Genomic DNA, 14,325 nt, shown 5'->3' with positions numbered 1-14,325 from the left:
CTCGATGACCTTTGAGGTCATTTCCAACTCTACAATTCTGTGATTCTATGCTTTTATGCATCAATCATTTCTTCAGATAACATGAAATGTCACCCTGCATTGACAAGTATATATGTAGGTTTAGAAAGGGGCAGACATTAGCATCTTGGAGGGGAAGGGAATGCCTTAGGAGTTGGCTCTTTCTGGCTAGAGCTGTCTTTCCACATCACTTTTTGTAACAGAGACTTTAAGGTTTAGTGACACGATGTTGGACAAGATGGGTCTTTGGCCTGCTCCAACAGGACTCCTTCTTAAGTGACAGTGGAGCAGCGCTCAGCGGAATAGGATGCCTTGAGTACATCCTGGCAGCCCTGGTCTTTAATCCTCTGCCTTACACAGCCTCTCCAGGCCAGTGCATTTTACAGAACACACACCTCTGACTTCTGTCCCTTGGGCAGTTGTACATAGCACAACAGATGGGGGAAGTTCACCCCCAACTAACTGGCTTCCTGCCTTCAGAAACAGTTTTGTTTGGTTGTTGGTTGGGCTTGTTTTCCTGGAAACCTGGCTTTGTTGAGACCAAAAGGGATTTACTGGCCTTGCCCTGTTGCTCAACTCTCACAGGTGCTTAACTTGCCTGGCTGCTTCCCATCTTCCGTGAAGCTTCCTCTGCTGGGGCTCTGCCTTACATCCTGGGATTCCTCAGAGTTGAGTAAGAGCAGAAATAAAAGCATTTTCATGCAGCAGGTCATTCATGGCGAGAGGACAGGAGGAGAGAGCCTAACAAAGGATTTTCCACACCTGTAAGCACTGGAACCAGGAGTGAAATTTCACAGCTGAGACGTGTTCCCCATAGAGACAGATTTTATAATGGAAACACTGACTCAGCCATTTATTCCAAGAGTTTTGGCAAGGGCGAGCAGTCTGGTTTCGCAAGGAGGCCCAGAAGTGGAAGAGAAGGGGGGTATTCAAGGAGGGAGATTTCATCTGAAACCTGTTGGGTCTGTGGGAGGTATTAAACCCCTGCGTAGTTATTATTAGTGTGGATCGCACCCTTTTAGTTCCATAAATGCTCTATCTAGAAGTTTGGTCGTCTTATTCTTGTGATAGATCTCCAAAGGTATACAATGGACACATTTCTCTAGAAACCCAGAACATACATAAGTAAAGCCCGTTAAGTTTTCTGGAATTCTGAAGTTTGTGGATGTTTATCGGAGGTGGCAGGCCTCTGCACACCAGTTGCCAGGAATTGTAAGTGGGCAGAGCACTGTTGTGTTCATGTCTTCCTTCAGGGATTCCCAGAGGCATCTTGGGCTGATCACTGTAAGAAGATGATGGACTGAAGGGGCTGCTGGCTTGAGCCAACAGGGGCCCTTGTATTTTTACAGTTCCTAGATCACACTTCAGCTGAAACATACTTGGCAAAAGTTCTAGAAATTTGACGGCCGCAAATCTAAAAACTCACTCAAAAGGAAGAGCTATGGGGTGGTTTTGTTTCGTACAAAGGGGTGGCGGGGAGGAATCAATGTTAGTTCCTTAATAATTTAGCTGGAAGTTTCAGTAAGCTGATTCACACAGAACACAGGTACAAGCTGCCTCTACATATACACACTTGTGGGGAAAAGTGTATGTTTGTTGCTCTGCACAGACCAGGTAGTAAGTACACAGGTACCCAAACTGTACACATGTGAGCATCTCTAGGGTTAGGACAGATTGGGAAGACATTTCAGTTCTTTCAGAGACCTCACACTGCCTGGGGCTGATGGGAGCAGTAGCACAAAACATTCAAAGACCACTGGGTTGGGGGAAGTTAGGCTAAGCAGTTAATGAAAAGGAAAGGAAGGCACATGGTTTGCGACTTTTCTCACTCCTACAAAAAACTGCATCACAAGAAAGGAATTCACTGTCCATATGGTTGGGAAGAAAATGTTTTACTTGCACTTTTCATCAATAAATAATTTACAGTATTTACAGACAAAATTCTACACACAAACACAAAAGAAGCTGGGAAGGAAAAGGGTCAGTGAGGCTGGAATTGTGTCTCCCCCCCACCCTTGTGTTTTTGTTTTTTAAAAAATCCATTGGGTTTTTATCGGCTTCACTTCACCTGCAAGCCAGAATGAGCCCTATAATGTAAACCAAAATAAAGTGCTTAAAAAAATATTTTTTAACATTAGAGATATTCCTATAGTTGGAAAACCTTGTTGAACTTTTTGGACTGTGAGGTCAACTGGAGAGGAGGAGGAGGAACTGCAATGGCAATGAAGAAGGGCCATCGCTACCTAATTTGAAGACCTTACAAAGGCCATATACATTTAAAGCATTATGGTACCACTTTGGTCAGTCATGGCTTAACCCCCCAAATTTGGGGAGCTGTGGTCTGTTGAGAGGTATGAGGAGACACCCTAACTCCCTACCAGAGCTACCATTCTCAGATTGTTAAACCAATCAATCCCTCTTCCCAGGGAACTCTGGGAATTGTAGCTCTGTGAGGGAATGTGTGTTGAGGTCTCCTAACAACTCTGAGAACCCTTAACAAAATATGGCTTCTGGGATTCTTTGGGGGAAGTCACAACTGTTTTAACATGGTCATCACAGTGCTTTAAATGTATGGTGTGAACGTGGCCTCCATTTTCCCAAGGAAGACAATTTTGAACTAAATATGGTGAAATGAAGCTTATGAGCCTTGTCTCCAATATTGCTCCTACTCAGAGTATGCCTGTTGAAATTAATGGACATGGCCAACTTGGGTCTATGAATTTCATTGAGTCTACTCTGAGTAGCACCCACAATTTTGAAACACAAGCAGCATTAGCTGTTGCGAGTTGCCGGTGGATTAGAATGAACCACCAAGGTGGTGAGCTCAACTTGCACACCAAGAACAGAGAAGCTGTGGCCCTCCAGAGATTGTTGGGACTCCAACTCCCATCAGCCCTGACAGTTGACCATAACGGCTTGCAGGCTGATGGGACTTGAAGTCCAGCAACATCTGGAGGGGCAATACTTTGTAGCCCCTCTGGCTACAGTGAGCGCTTCTAGAGTACATGAAGGCCAAGTCCCACTTTTCAGCCTTAGCATCTCCCAATCTCCTCGTTCCTTCCACATGACTCTCGAGTTTGCACACTTCACAGCTCAAGTTGAGAGCTCCCAATTTCAAGATCAATGATGAAAGGAGGAGGAAAGGGCCATCGGTGAACAAACCATAGAATGAAACAGTCAACATGTATTTTTCTTTAAACTGTTCAGGAAGGAAAAGAAAGCTACACCCCTGTACAGTCACCAATGTGAGGGCACTCTATATATTAGAAGACACAATCCTATACATCAAATGGCTACTAAACTGTGTTCCTCTGCTGCTTTTTCAGTGTGGGCAGCAGAGATGCTGGTGGGTGGAAGTTTGACTGCTGGGCAAATTTCAATCAATCACCAAGTATTATGGGGGTAGCACCTTCCATGTGAGCTGGTTCCTCAAAGATGCTGCTCTTTGATAGCTTAGTCCTCTGGTCCACTACAGGGGTCTCCTTGGGGCAGAGGAGATGCTGTAGCAAACAAATGAAAGAATTTGGGGTTATGAGCTCCATCTCTTTCCCACAGAGAAAGAGCTTCTGTATAGGAAACAGCACAACACCCACATGAAGGTTGCCACATGTGACATTTTGCATATATGCAAGTCACTGCGTGTACAAATAATGAAATACACAGGTGTGCAGTCACTGTGGAACAATGTCGATGGCTGTGTTTTATGGGTGTGCATCTTCTGGGCTTTGGGATGGTCCAAGGAGCACCTCAAGCTTGTCTTCTGTGGTTGACCTGTTGGCTGGACACATCTGGGAACTTCCACCACAAAACTGGCACGGCTGGTGCACAGATTGCATTTGACATGTACAATGTGGCCCTAAGTGAGGATGGGAAAAGTGGAAGAGGCTTGAAATGTCACACTGTGAGCTGCCAAAGAGAATCAGGGGGCAGGGGATCCAAGCTGAAGATGCCATTTGCCTGGAATCTCTATCCAGGGTCAGTAAGAGTTTTCCTAGACACTCCCTGGCTTGGAAACTTCTATGCAGGAAGACAAGGTGATGAGACACAAAGGAGAACAGGCATGCCAAACTGTTTAAGACTTTTCCAAAATACTGAGGCTTTCCCTGCCCCCTCAAAAACCCAAATTAAAATAGAGGTATGGTTTGCTCTCAAACCTGAAAAGGTCAATATTTTGAATAGTGCTGTGCAGAAAAACAACAACACATTCCTGCATTTTATTTGACCCCTTTCTACCAATTAATGAGAAAGGGGGGGGGGGGAAATCAAAAATTATCACAGGGAAGAAATACTTCTGATTAAATTCTCATCTCACCGGTGGTCTGTGCTCTGCAGCCTTCCTGGGTGCCTGCATTGTCAATCAAAGCCCAGGGGAAGACATCACAAGGCAACTCCTCCCTTGGGTTTTTTTCAGATCAGGATGCCCAGGCAGCCGGGGAGGCTGCAGAAAGGCTGGAGAATATTACTGGAAATAAAACAAAGACTACTCTTGGCCACTTTGCAACCATAAGTCCCAAATCTTGCACACACGGACTACTGAAGCACCCTGAGAATGAGGTATAAAAACTGAAGCAGGGGAAGAAAACAAAGAAAGCAAACTGGAGGACTGATATCAGCACAGCACTAGTTTAAAGTGATCAACGGTGAGACTTTACCCATTTTCAAAGGAATCTACTTCCTGAATTTCTGCAAGCCCAGAGCAGGAATGCAGAGATCCAGCAGGTAGCCTCCTCAGAGGGCTTCTTTTCAGCAGGAATTATGGATCACCTGATCACCACACCTGTGGCTCATGCATAAAGGAGGATTTCAGGGGGCAACTGCAATCTTCAAACATAGGCTTGGGAATCAAACTGGAGTGTAGGGAAAACAAGCACGCCTTTTTGGAACTCGGAAGCATCTCCCCGGGGCTCCCGATGGCTTGGTGTGATTTGTTCTTTACAGCACAAAAACCCCAAGGAGGATTTTGGGTCACCTAAGCAAAGGACTTTGAAAGGAAGCAAGTTCTTGATGCCCATTTCTTGGACACCATGGTAGCCTTGGTTGTACCAAAAAGGAAGTGGCACTTTGGGCCACCGAAATACTGGCCTTGTTTTACCCCTCTGAAAGCAAGAGAGGAGGATAGGAGGAAAGAGGAATTAGCAAATAGACAGCAATCCTTGAAGAAAAACAAAGATCTGAGTTGTAGGGAAGGCCTTCTACAAAGGGAACGCTGGATCAACGTCAAAAAGCACAGCATCATCCCACAATGCCTTCCCTATTGGAATTCTGTTCTTTCCGTTAAAAGGGACTACCATCCCCTTAGGGCTCCCCCACTGCTGGATGCTGAGAAAGTGGTAAGAAGCACGTTCTTAGAGACTGGGTCTCCTGTACACCATCCTTCTGGGGCCAGAGGAGGCGAAGGCCTAATGCTCATCCTTTACCCCACCCACCTGTGCAAAGGCAGCTGCCAGCAGCTGCACACAAACAAGATCACAGAAACTGGGTGTGCACCCACAGCTGTTTGCACGTGCAATGGCAAGTCTCACATGTGTGAGGGTGTGAGCACGCGAGAGCCAGTTTGCCAAGAGCGTTCGGCACACCCCGGGAAAAGCAGGTGCACTGAACTAGAAGCCAGCTGTGGAGGAGAGAACACGACTCTTCTGCTGCCCATGCCTGACTAAGCTCTGCTCGCACATAACCCTTTGAATGGATCTTTCTTTCTTTCTTTCTTTCTTTCTTTCTTTCTTTCTTTCACCTCTGTTCAGTCATGATCCTGCAGTTCATTTCTGGAACTGGCAACTTGCCACTGCCTGTCTTAAAAAAAGCAGCAGCCTACTTTGACTTTTACACAAACGCCAATGTCACAATCACCACAACCATTTGTAGTACAGCAAACATGGAGGGATCGGGGTGGGGGGACAGTGAGAAGCCTCCCATTATCCTTTCCTATCAGAGGAGGAAGGGAACAAGAGCAGGGGTCAACCACAAGTTCAGAACTCTTTAACATAAAAGGAGGCCTTCACTTAGAAAGAAGGTTCAAACCTATTCGATCAATTGCTTTTTCTGGGGGTTTTTCCCCCTGAAGAAAAAGCAGTCACTAAAACTGTTCGCTCTCAGCTGGCTCAGCCTCTTAGTTACCCAGTACAATTGTTCTCTTGTTTTCCCCGACTCAGGAGGTCTGTCACAGATGACGGCCTATAGGAAAACAGCTGTCCATTGGCTCAAGAACGCCAACACCCCCAGAAAAAGGAGAAGCGTGGGAGGCTCCAAGGGGGCCGTATTGCCTGTCTCCAAGTCTCGTGTCCGTTCGTAGAGGTGCAATTTGTCTTTGTTGGAGTGCAGCATTTTGACGTCTTCAAAGGCATAGTAAGCAGCAAGGGTAAAGTTGACGTCGCCCGTCGTCAAGAGGTCGAAGACACAGGACTGGAAGTATAAGTCCTCCACCGGAAGCTTCTCTCGGCACTTTGCTGTGGCTGTCTCATAGGTGAAATGCTCTGGCGGAGACGGAGAGCTGGCCCCTTTCTGGCGAGCCCGGTTCTCTGTGGTCTGTGCGGTCGAACGGAAGGCCTGGAAGTCTATCTGCTGGTTGAGCGGGCAACCCCAGAGACAGAGGTAGAGGCCCTGGTTGTCTCCGTCTTCAACCGCTTTCACCACCTCTTCGGGCATCCTCACAGCAAAGGTGAGGTAGCGGCCCACCTGCCTCACCACAATGGTAGTGCCAATATACTTGGCCTGGATCTCAATGTGTTGGCCGGACACCTTCTCAGTGATCTTCAGGCTGTTGGCACCATGCTTGTCGCCACCGTTCTTGGAGCCATCAGCAAAGGCTGCTGGGAGTTCATCCGTTTCGGCCTGGTAGACTTTCTGCTCCACGCATTCTTGGAAGCTCTTGAAAATTATGGTGAGCTAAATAGGGAAGAAAGGTTGGAGGGTGGGGAGAGAGATGGTATGAAAAGGGAGAGTTACTGAGATTGGTAAGAGCTCATTGATCCAACCATAGCCACTCATACACTTCTGTCCCTTCAGTGGAGGGGTGGCTAACTTGACCCCCAGTCCCAGCCAGCATGGCCAATGGCTGGGGAGGATGGGACCTGTAGTCCCAGAACTCTCTAGGGAAAGGGGATTGATTGTTAATCCACTCTAGGAATTGTAGCTCGGCAGGGGAGGGGAGAGAACAGCTCTCAGCACCCTTAACAAACCACAGCTCCCAGAATCCCTTGCAGGGATAACGTGATATCCCAGTGCTTTACATACATGGTGTGAACCAGCGTTAGAAACTCAGATACATAACCTAATCGCCAAATGGCACCTTAAATCTAGGTTGAACAATGGAATGCCTAGGAAGCATTTTTTTCCCTGTGGAATTTAAAAAAATTACTATTATTATTCAGTTCATTTCTAATCTGCTTTATGTTTGAAAAAAAATAATCTCCAAGTGGTTTACAATATATTAAAACATTGAATACAACAATCTAGAATAAATCAAATTCAAGGGAAATATTTTGGATCCTTCTCTAAGTGTCATTTTGCTTTCCCTGTATTTTTTTACCTACTTAATTTATAGAGCTGCCGCATACAGAAATACTCTAGGAAGCCAGTGTGGTGTAGTGGTTAGAGTGTCTGACTAGGACCTGGGAGATCAGGGTTCAAACCCCCACTCACTGGATGACCTTGGGTCAGTCACAGCCTCTTAACCTACCTCATAGGGCTGTTGTAGGTATTAATTGGGGAGGGGGTAAACCATGTACTCCTTGGAGAAAAAGGTGGGATATCAATGCAAGAAATAAGCTCTTCTGGACCCATGCCAATTGCAAAATGCACCTGGCACCTGGGGAAATTTCAAACAGACGGCGTGAATGTGGACCTAGAGATGTGCCTACTTTATTCAGCTATGTGAGACACAGAAGTGGGAATTCTCAGCAAAGCTGCTGTGAGGCATCGTCATCTTAAAATAACAGGCACTGAATAGGTCATGCCTTTACCTTGCTAGTAGCTGTCGCCGTGGAACCGGGTAAGACAGGTGTGTTGGTGACCTGCACATTCAGGTAGTTGTTGTTTATGAGCGGCCATGCCCCTTGGACTATGCAAGTCTGGAAACTGTCAGAAAAAGTCCTCAGGTGGGGGTCTCCAAACAGCCCACAGTGCGTATAGTTGGGAGGAGGAGAGTGTTTGTGGAAGCTTTTCTCATAATGGCAGATTTCCGGGCTGTCTGAGCGCTCCTGGCTGTCACCTCGGGGCAGAGGGCGGACCCGCGGCTGGGAAGTGGGGCCGTCTTTGGAGCAGTTGTGCTGGGCCATCAGGTCGTCGATGCCGTGGACAGCGGAGTGGTAAGCCAGGTCTCCGCGGCAGGTGCGGGCGGTGCGGTGAGTGCAGTGAGCGTAGGCTCGGAGGGCCATGCAGAACTCGGGGGTGTCCTCTGCCCCCACATGGTGGGGCCCCGACGTGGCCGCCAAGAACTCAGAATTGCACTTCATGATTTTGCACTGAGACGTCACTGTGGAAGAAAGGAAACAAGGCACACACCTTTAAAACACGGAGAGATTTTGAGAAGTTTTAGGCAGGGGAAAGAGAGAGAAGAAACTTCGAGGCCGGTAGGGGGAGATGTTTTCCTAAAGGTTTTATGTAGTTTTAAGTTCTGGGGGAAACAGCTTGATGTGTTGTTTCACATACACGTCTCCATATAAGGCCAAATTTCCAAAGCCAGGTGTCATACATAAACTTTCAATAGGGCGTGTGTGTATTAGAGAGAGAGAGAGAGAGAGAGAGAGAGAGAGAGAGAGAAGAAAAAGAACAAATGCAAAAGCCATACTTTCCCCCAACCTCTCAGACTGTCACTATTTTGCAGGACAGATTCAAACACAGACTAGAACTTTAGGTTTGTGCTTTTAAAGTGAATTGAAGCACTCGTGTCAACCTAACACAACAAATCCACTTTAAACACACACACACTTACTTTTTGCTTATTGGACAGTGACAGGGGAATGCTCCGAAAAGAGTGGAATAAGAAAAAGCAACGAGACAACACATTGGAAAAGTGTGGGGTGACCCTTGCTTTGATGCAAAGTTGTCTAACCTCTCCACAAGCAGATCAGAATGTGTGCTCACTGAACAGCCAATGTCATCTAATCTCCCTACGAACCAGGATGAAGACTCAATAAGCAGGTCATCTTAGAAGCAGCCCCTTCAGCTGTAGAACGGAATAACGGGCATCTTCTCCTGTAACTGACAGGCAGCATGAAGCTGCCTGATTGGCCAAGCCTGGTATAAATTCCAGGAGTCAGTCCTGTGTGTTCTTTCCTCAACAAGAGAACCTTCTTCTGAGAGCCAGTGTGGTGTAGTGGTTAAGAGCGGTAGTCTCGTAATCTGGGGAACCGGGTTCGCGTCTCCGCTCCTCTACATGCAGCTGCTGGGTGACCTTGGGCCAGTCACACTTCTCTGAAGTCTCTCAGCCCCACTCACATCACAGAGTGTTTGTTGTGGGGGAGGAAGGGAAAGGACAATGTTAGCTGCTTTGAGACTCCTTAAAGGGAGTGAAAGGCGGGATATCAAATCCAAACTCTTCTTCTTCCCTGGAGCGTCAGGAGCTGTCTAAAATACTGAATCAGGTCATTGGTCCCCTGCCCCCCCCACCTGAACGAACTCTCATTAATGCACCTGATCTGAGAGCTGGAAGCAGCCCCTCCTCACTCATCTCCTCTCTCCTGCTTGAAGGAGATAAAGGCTTTTACTGGGCCACTCAACCTCTGCTGCAGCTGGTTGGCCACCCTAATTGGTTGACAAAGGGCCGCCTTCAGCACCTCTGCTCAGTGCCAATGCCTTCAGATTGCAAAACACCAGCGTGACTCAACCCCCTTGGCCCGCTAGTGCAGAGGAGTCAAGATCCCTCAATTTGCGCTCTCTCTCTCTCTCTCTCTCTCTCTCTGTGTGTGTGTGTGTGCGCGCGCGCAGAGGGAGGGAGACATGTGGAACGAGTAGCACAAAACAGCAGAGGAGAAATCTATTACAGCAACTATGCTGACACCCCACAATACCACAAGGGAAATCCAGGCTGGATAGTGGTGTGAGAGGTGGTGATATTTATCTTAGCCGAGAGCCAGAGGTGTAAATCCAGAATTCTCTGCTCCGAAATCCCCAGCTGGGCAGGATTGTAGGTGTACAAAGCACACAGCTCACATTATCTTAATCATCCTTGTAGCAGAATTTAAGGACCTGTGTAGGACATACATAGTATAAAAGGGGAGGTCCCTGCCCCAACCAGCTTACAGTCCAAGGATTGTTGTAAGGATTACTGCAGGAGTGAGGAACCTCAGCCTTGTGACGTAACTACCTCCTCCCAGGCTGACCCTTGGGAGTCTCCACAAACCATTCCCTTATCCTCTTGATGCCTGTCATCTCCACCATCTAGAGATAAATGCCTGGGGATCATGAATACCACATCCTGTGAAATTCTATCAGTTGTATTTTATCTGCACAGTCAGAATGAATTTCAGGAACCCAAATGCTTTTTCTGTGCAGCCTGAGAACAATGTTATAGTGAATTGTCATCACATGTCTTCACTTACCCACCTGCCCGGCTCACAGTTGTGAAAAATATTATTACATTTTATGAATGGTCCATGAATGGTCCATTAAGAAAGTGGTAGGAACAGGCCTATATAGATGTGGACTGTCCCTGGATCAAGTGACTTTTCTTCTTTTACATTCTCAACTTTCTTAACCTAGCTCAACGCTGCTATCTGAAGAGAATCAATCACAGTCGTGATTGAAAAACAAGACTTTTGGGCAGCCTTGCCCCAAAATGGCAACTAGACGTTCAGTTTGGGTGACTGTAACCTTGGTTGAAGGAGCTATTTGTCGTCTGGCTTAAATATCTGAGTTTCTAACACTGGCCACTGCAGCTGCCCCCAATTGCTCTGAGTCAAGAACCCTGCTGGATCAGGCCAATGGCTTATCTAGTGTAGCATCCTGTTCTCACTGTGGCCAATCAGATGCCTGTGGGAACCACACAAGCAGGACCAGAGCACTCTCCCTGCCTGTGGCTTCCATCAACTGGTATTCAGAAGCATTTACAGTGGTACCTCGGGTTAGGAACTTAATTAGTTCCGGGGGTCCATTCTTAACCTGAAAGTGTTCTTAACCTGAGGTACCACTTTAGCTAATGGGGCCTCCCACTGCCGCCGTGCGATTTCTGTTCTCATCCTGAAGCAAAGTTCTTAACCCGAAGTACTATTTCTGGGTTAGCAGAGTCTGTAACCTGAAGCATCTGTAACCCGAGGTACCACTGTACTGTCTCTGGCTGTGGAGGCAGAGCACAGCCATCTCTGGCTAGTGAATCGGTGCAGTCTAGATTGTGAAGATCCTGTCTTCCTTGTCTCCCCACCGCTCCCCCAGTCTCCCATCTGGAATCTGGGCAGGGCTAATGCCTGCTTGCCGTAACTCCATCTCCTCCCCTCCTCTCCACCCACCCTCAGGGCAACACGCTCCATACAGCCAGCAGCTTTGGCGCAGCTCTGGACAAACGGATTTGATCCGAAGCCAAGAAAACCCTGTTTGTTCATTTTCACATAATCCATTTTCCATCAACTCACAATACATCTGCGTTTCGGCCGCGGATGACTTAGCACAGGAGCAGGCCTCGCTGGCTCCAAATGCTCAGGGAGAAGGAAAAACTGAACCACAGGACTTGGGGGTGCAGTGGGGGGCAGGCGACGGGTGAGCCAAACGAGAGGCTGCCCTGTGCCACAGTCTGCGCAAAAGCAAATCCAGTATTATCTGGCTGTGTGCACGGTCTGACTCCGCACGGGCACAGAGGATAAATAAATGCAGGATGTGCTGCAGGCTTTAATCCCGGGATGTTTGTGTTTGCTTTTCAAACGGCCACGTAACCATTACACACATCGAAGATAGGCTTCCCCAAGCTGGTGCCCCACAGATAGAATCACATAATTGTAGAGTTGGAAGGGACCGTAAGGATCATCTACTCCAACCCGCCGCAATGCAGGAATCTTTCACCCGTGGGGCTTGAACCCACAACCCTGAGATTAAGGGTCTCATGCTCTGCCGATGGAACTATGCTGCCTGATGCTTGGGGGAGTTGTAGTCCAAAACATCTGACGTGCAGCAGGTTGGGGAAGGCAGCTCTAAGCTTTAGCATGGTAGCCTGCATATTTCTCTTGCATTTCATTGCCTTCTAACCCGGTGATTGCCAAACTTGGCCCACCGGCTGTTTTGGGACTACAACTCCCATCATCCCTAGCTAACAGGATGATGGGAGCTGTAGTCCCAAAACAGCTGGAGGGCCAAGTTTGGCCATCACTGCTCTAACCTCACTGCTTGTCATGCGCAAGATAAACCCATGTGCTGATCTGCCAATGAAGTGAACTTTAGTCTGCGACAGTGTCTGCCATAATGCATTAGTTGGTCCAAAATACATACATCAGCTCCAAAGTTGGCATATATTTTTCCAAGTTTGGGAGTGTGAATACCAGTTGCTGAGAATCACAAGTGGGGAGAGGGGCTGTTGCACCCAGGTCCTCCCAGAGGCTGTGAGAACCGGTTGCAAGGCATACAAAAGGCAGAGAACACCAGGCCATCCACACCATACATTTAAAGCAGCCTTTTAAGCAGCCATGGCTTCCCCTAAAGAATTCATAGAATTAGAAGGAAGCCCAAGACTCATCTAGTCCAGGCATCCCCAACCTGTGGCCCTCCAGATGTTTTGGCCTACAACTCCCATGATCCCTAGCTAACAGGACCAGTGGTCAGGGATGATGGGAATTGTAGTCCAAAACATGTGGAAGGGCCGAAGGTTGGGGATGCCTGATCTAGTCCAACTCCCTGCAATGCAAAGGAACCTTTTGCCCAAGATGGGGCTCAAACTCACAACCCTGTGGTTAAGAGCCTCATGCTCTACCGACTGAGCTGTTCCAACTGCTGCGTATTATATGAGAGGGAGACAACCTCTTCCCTATGCACTAGCTACTGTTACCCCTGGCCTCCCTTGCCCCAGCCCTCCTGCCCTGGTGGTGATTGATGCCTGCTTTGAACAGCGCCCCTCCATAGGCATGGCAGGGCTGAAAGGGACCCACAGGAGGCAGGCCGGTCCTGCCAATGACCAGAGCAGGAATGAATGGGGTTTGTGGGCTGGCCCTGACAGGCCATTAAGCTTCTGAGTCTTTGAACTGCTAATCACTGAGCTGAAGACCTTTGCCAAAGAATAGGGCGATTATCACAGGCTTGTTTGCATGACAAAAAATCAGGGAGCCCTGGGGGAAAGGGTCCCATAAAACTGATTTGAAGGGGGGAAAGAGACTGGGGGAAGGGTGGGAAGACCCCCAGAGACCCTAGCTAAGGGGTTGGCTGAAGGAAGAGAGACAATGAAATCTGTGAAATCTTTTGGGTGAAAAAGAAAAGGAGGACTCCAATACAGGCCAATAAAGTTACCACCACGTGCAAAGGAATCGGGTCAGATTTCAAGAGCAGAGGGAGAGGCGTGAAAGTAGAGGAGGGGGTGAAAACAGAGCCAACATTCCTTACATGGCAATTTTTATTGTGTAATGGAGCAGAGGTTGCAGGGTGCAGAGAGGAAAGAATCTTTTTCAGAGGCAGGGGGCACCTGGAAGATTTTAGGGCTGGGATTCCACAATGTTCTTGACATTTGCATCCTTCCTGCCTTTCCTCTTAAAACGGGGCTGGTTTTCCCAGCTTGAGTGACACATTCCCATGTGGACAACTGGGCATCATGGACCAGAAGCGAAAGTGGGCAGAGGGCTGGTAAGGAATATAGTCTGAGGAGAGTCTCAAGACCTGGCTACAGAGAGTGCCTCACATGTGCTCTAAGGAGCTGAATATCCCTCCTCACTTAAACCCAAGTTAGTTAGATTTTTAAAAAAATCCTTTAAAAACTAAAGAGATGTTCTGCAAGGATGTGCTCTATGGGGAGCAAGCTTCAGGGACCAGGCCCGTTAAACAGTATGCAAATTTGAGAAGAAGGTTGGCAACATCAACCTCACCCTGTGGTTGCAGACAAGAGAGATAGTCAGGTTGTGTATCCACAGCAATGACCAGAGAAGGAATGATGGTGGGGAGGAGTGCAGAGAGAAGAAACACCCTGGACGCCTTCGTCTGCCCCAGCTGAAACTAAACATGTCTCTCCTGCATCGGTCTCCACAACCGCAGCAGGCGCTGTAACCTTCGAACAGTCTGACTTCACCCCCAAAGGCCCAGCCCTCTCAAATACTTTATTATGGGGGCCAAAGCCCCCATGGCCCCTAGGAGTTGGCTCCTAAGGACCAGAACATGGTTCCTCTAGAACATAGCATCTCACTTCTA

At 47.9% G+C, this 14,325-nt stretch overlaps 1 protein-coding gene across 1 annotated transcript in view; it reads right to left on the bottom strand.

Moving 5' to 3' along the window:
• Positions 1–5,705: 5,705 nt before the first annotated feature.
• Positions 5,706–14,325, bottom strand: part of RGMA (repulsive guidance molecule BMP co-receptor a) — a 32,833-nt gene continuing 24,213 nt past the window's right edge. Inside the window, exons 3-4 of the mRNA XM_081839127.1 lie at positions 7,977–8,488; positions 5,706–6,900 (exon numbers count right to left, since the gene is read on the bottom strand). Of these exons, the coding sequence (XP_081695253.1) occupies positions 6,190–6,900; positions 7,977–8,488 (1,223 nt within the window). The 3' untranslated portion in view covers positions 5,706–6,189. The remainder of the gene's footprint in view (positions 6,901–7,976; positions 8,489–14,325) is intronic.

The sequence above is a fragment of the Podarcis erhardii genome, assembly GCF_964252035.2.
Source record: "Podarcis erhardii genome assembly, chromosome: 14".
NCBI lineage: Eukaryota > Metazoa > Chordata > Lepidosauria > Squamata > Lacertidae > Podarcis > Podarcis erhardii.
The sequence above is the reverse complement of the archived record's forward strand: the minus strand, read 5'-3'. Positions and strand labels throughout refer to the sequence as shown.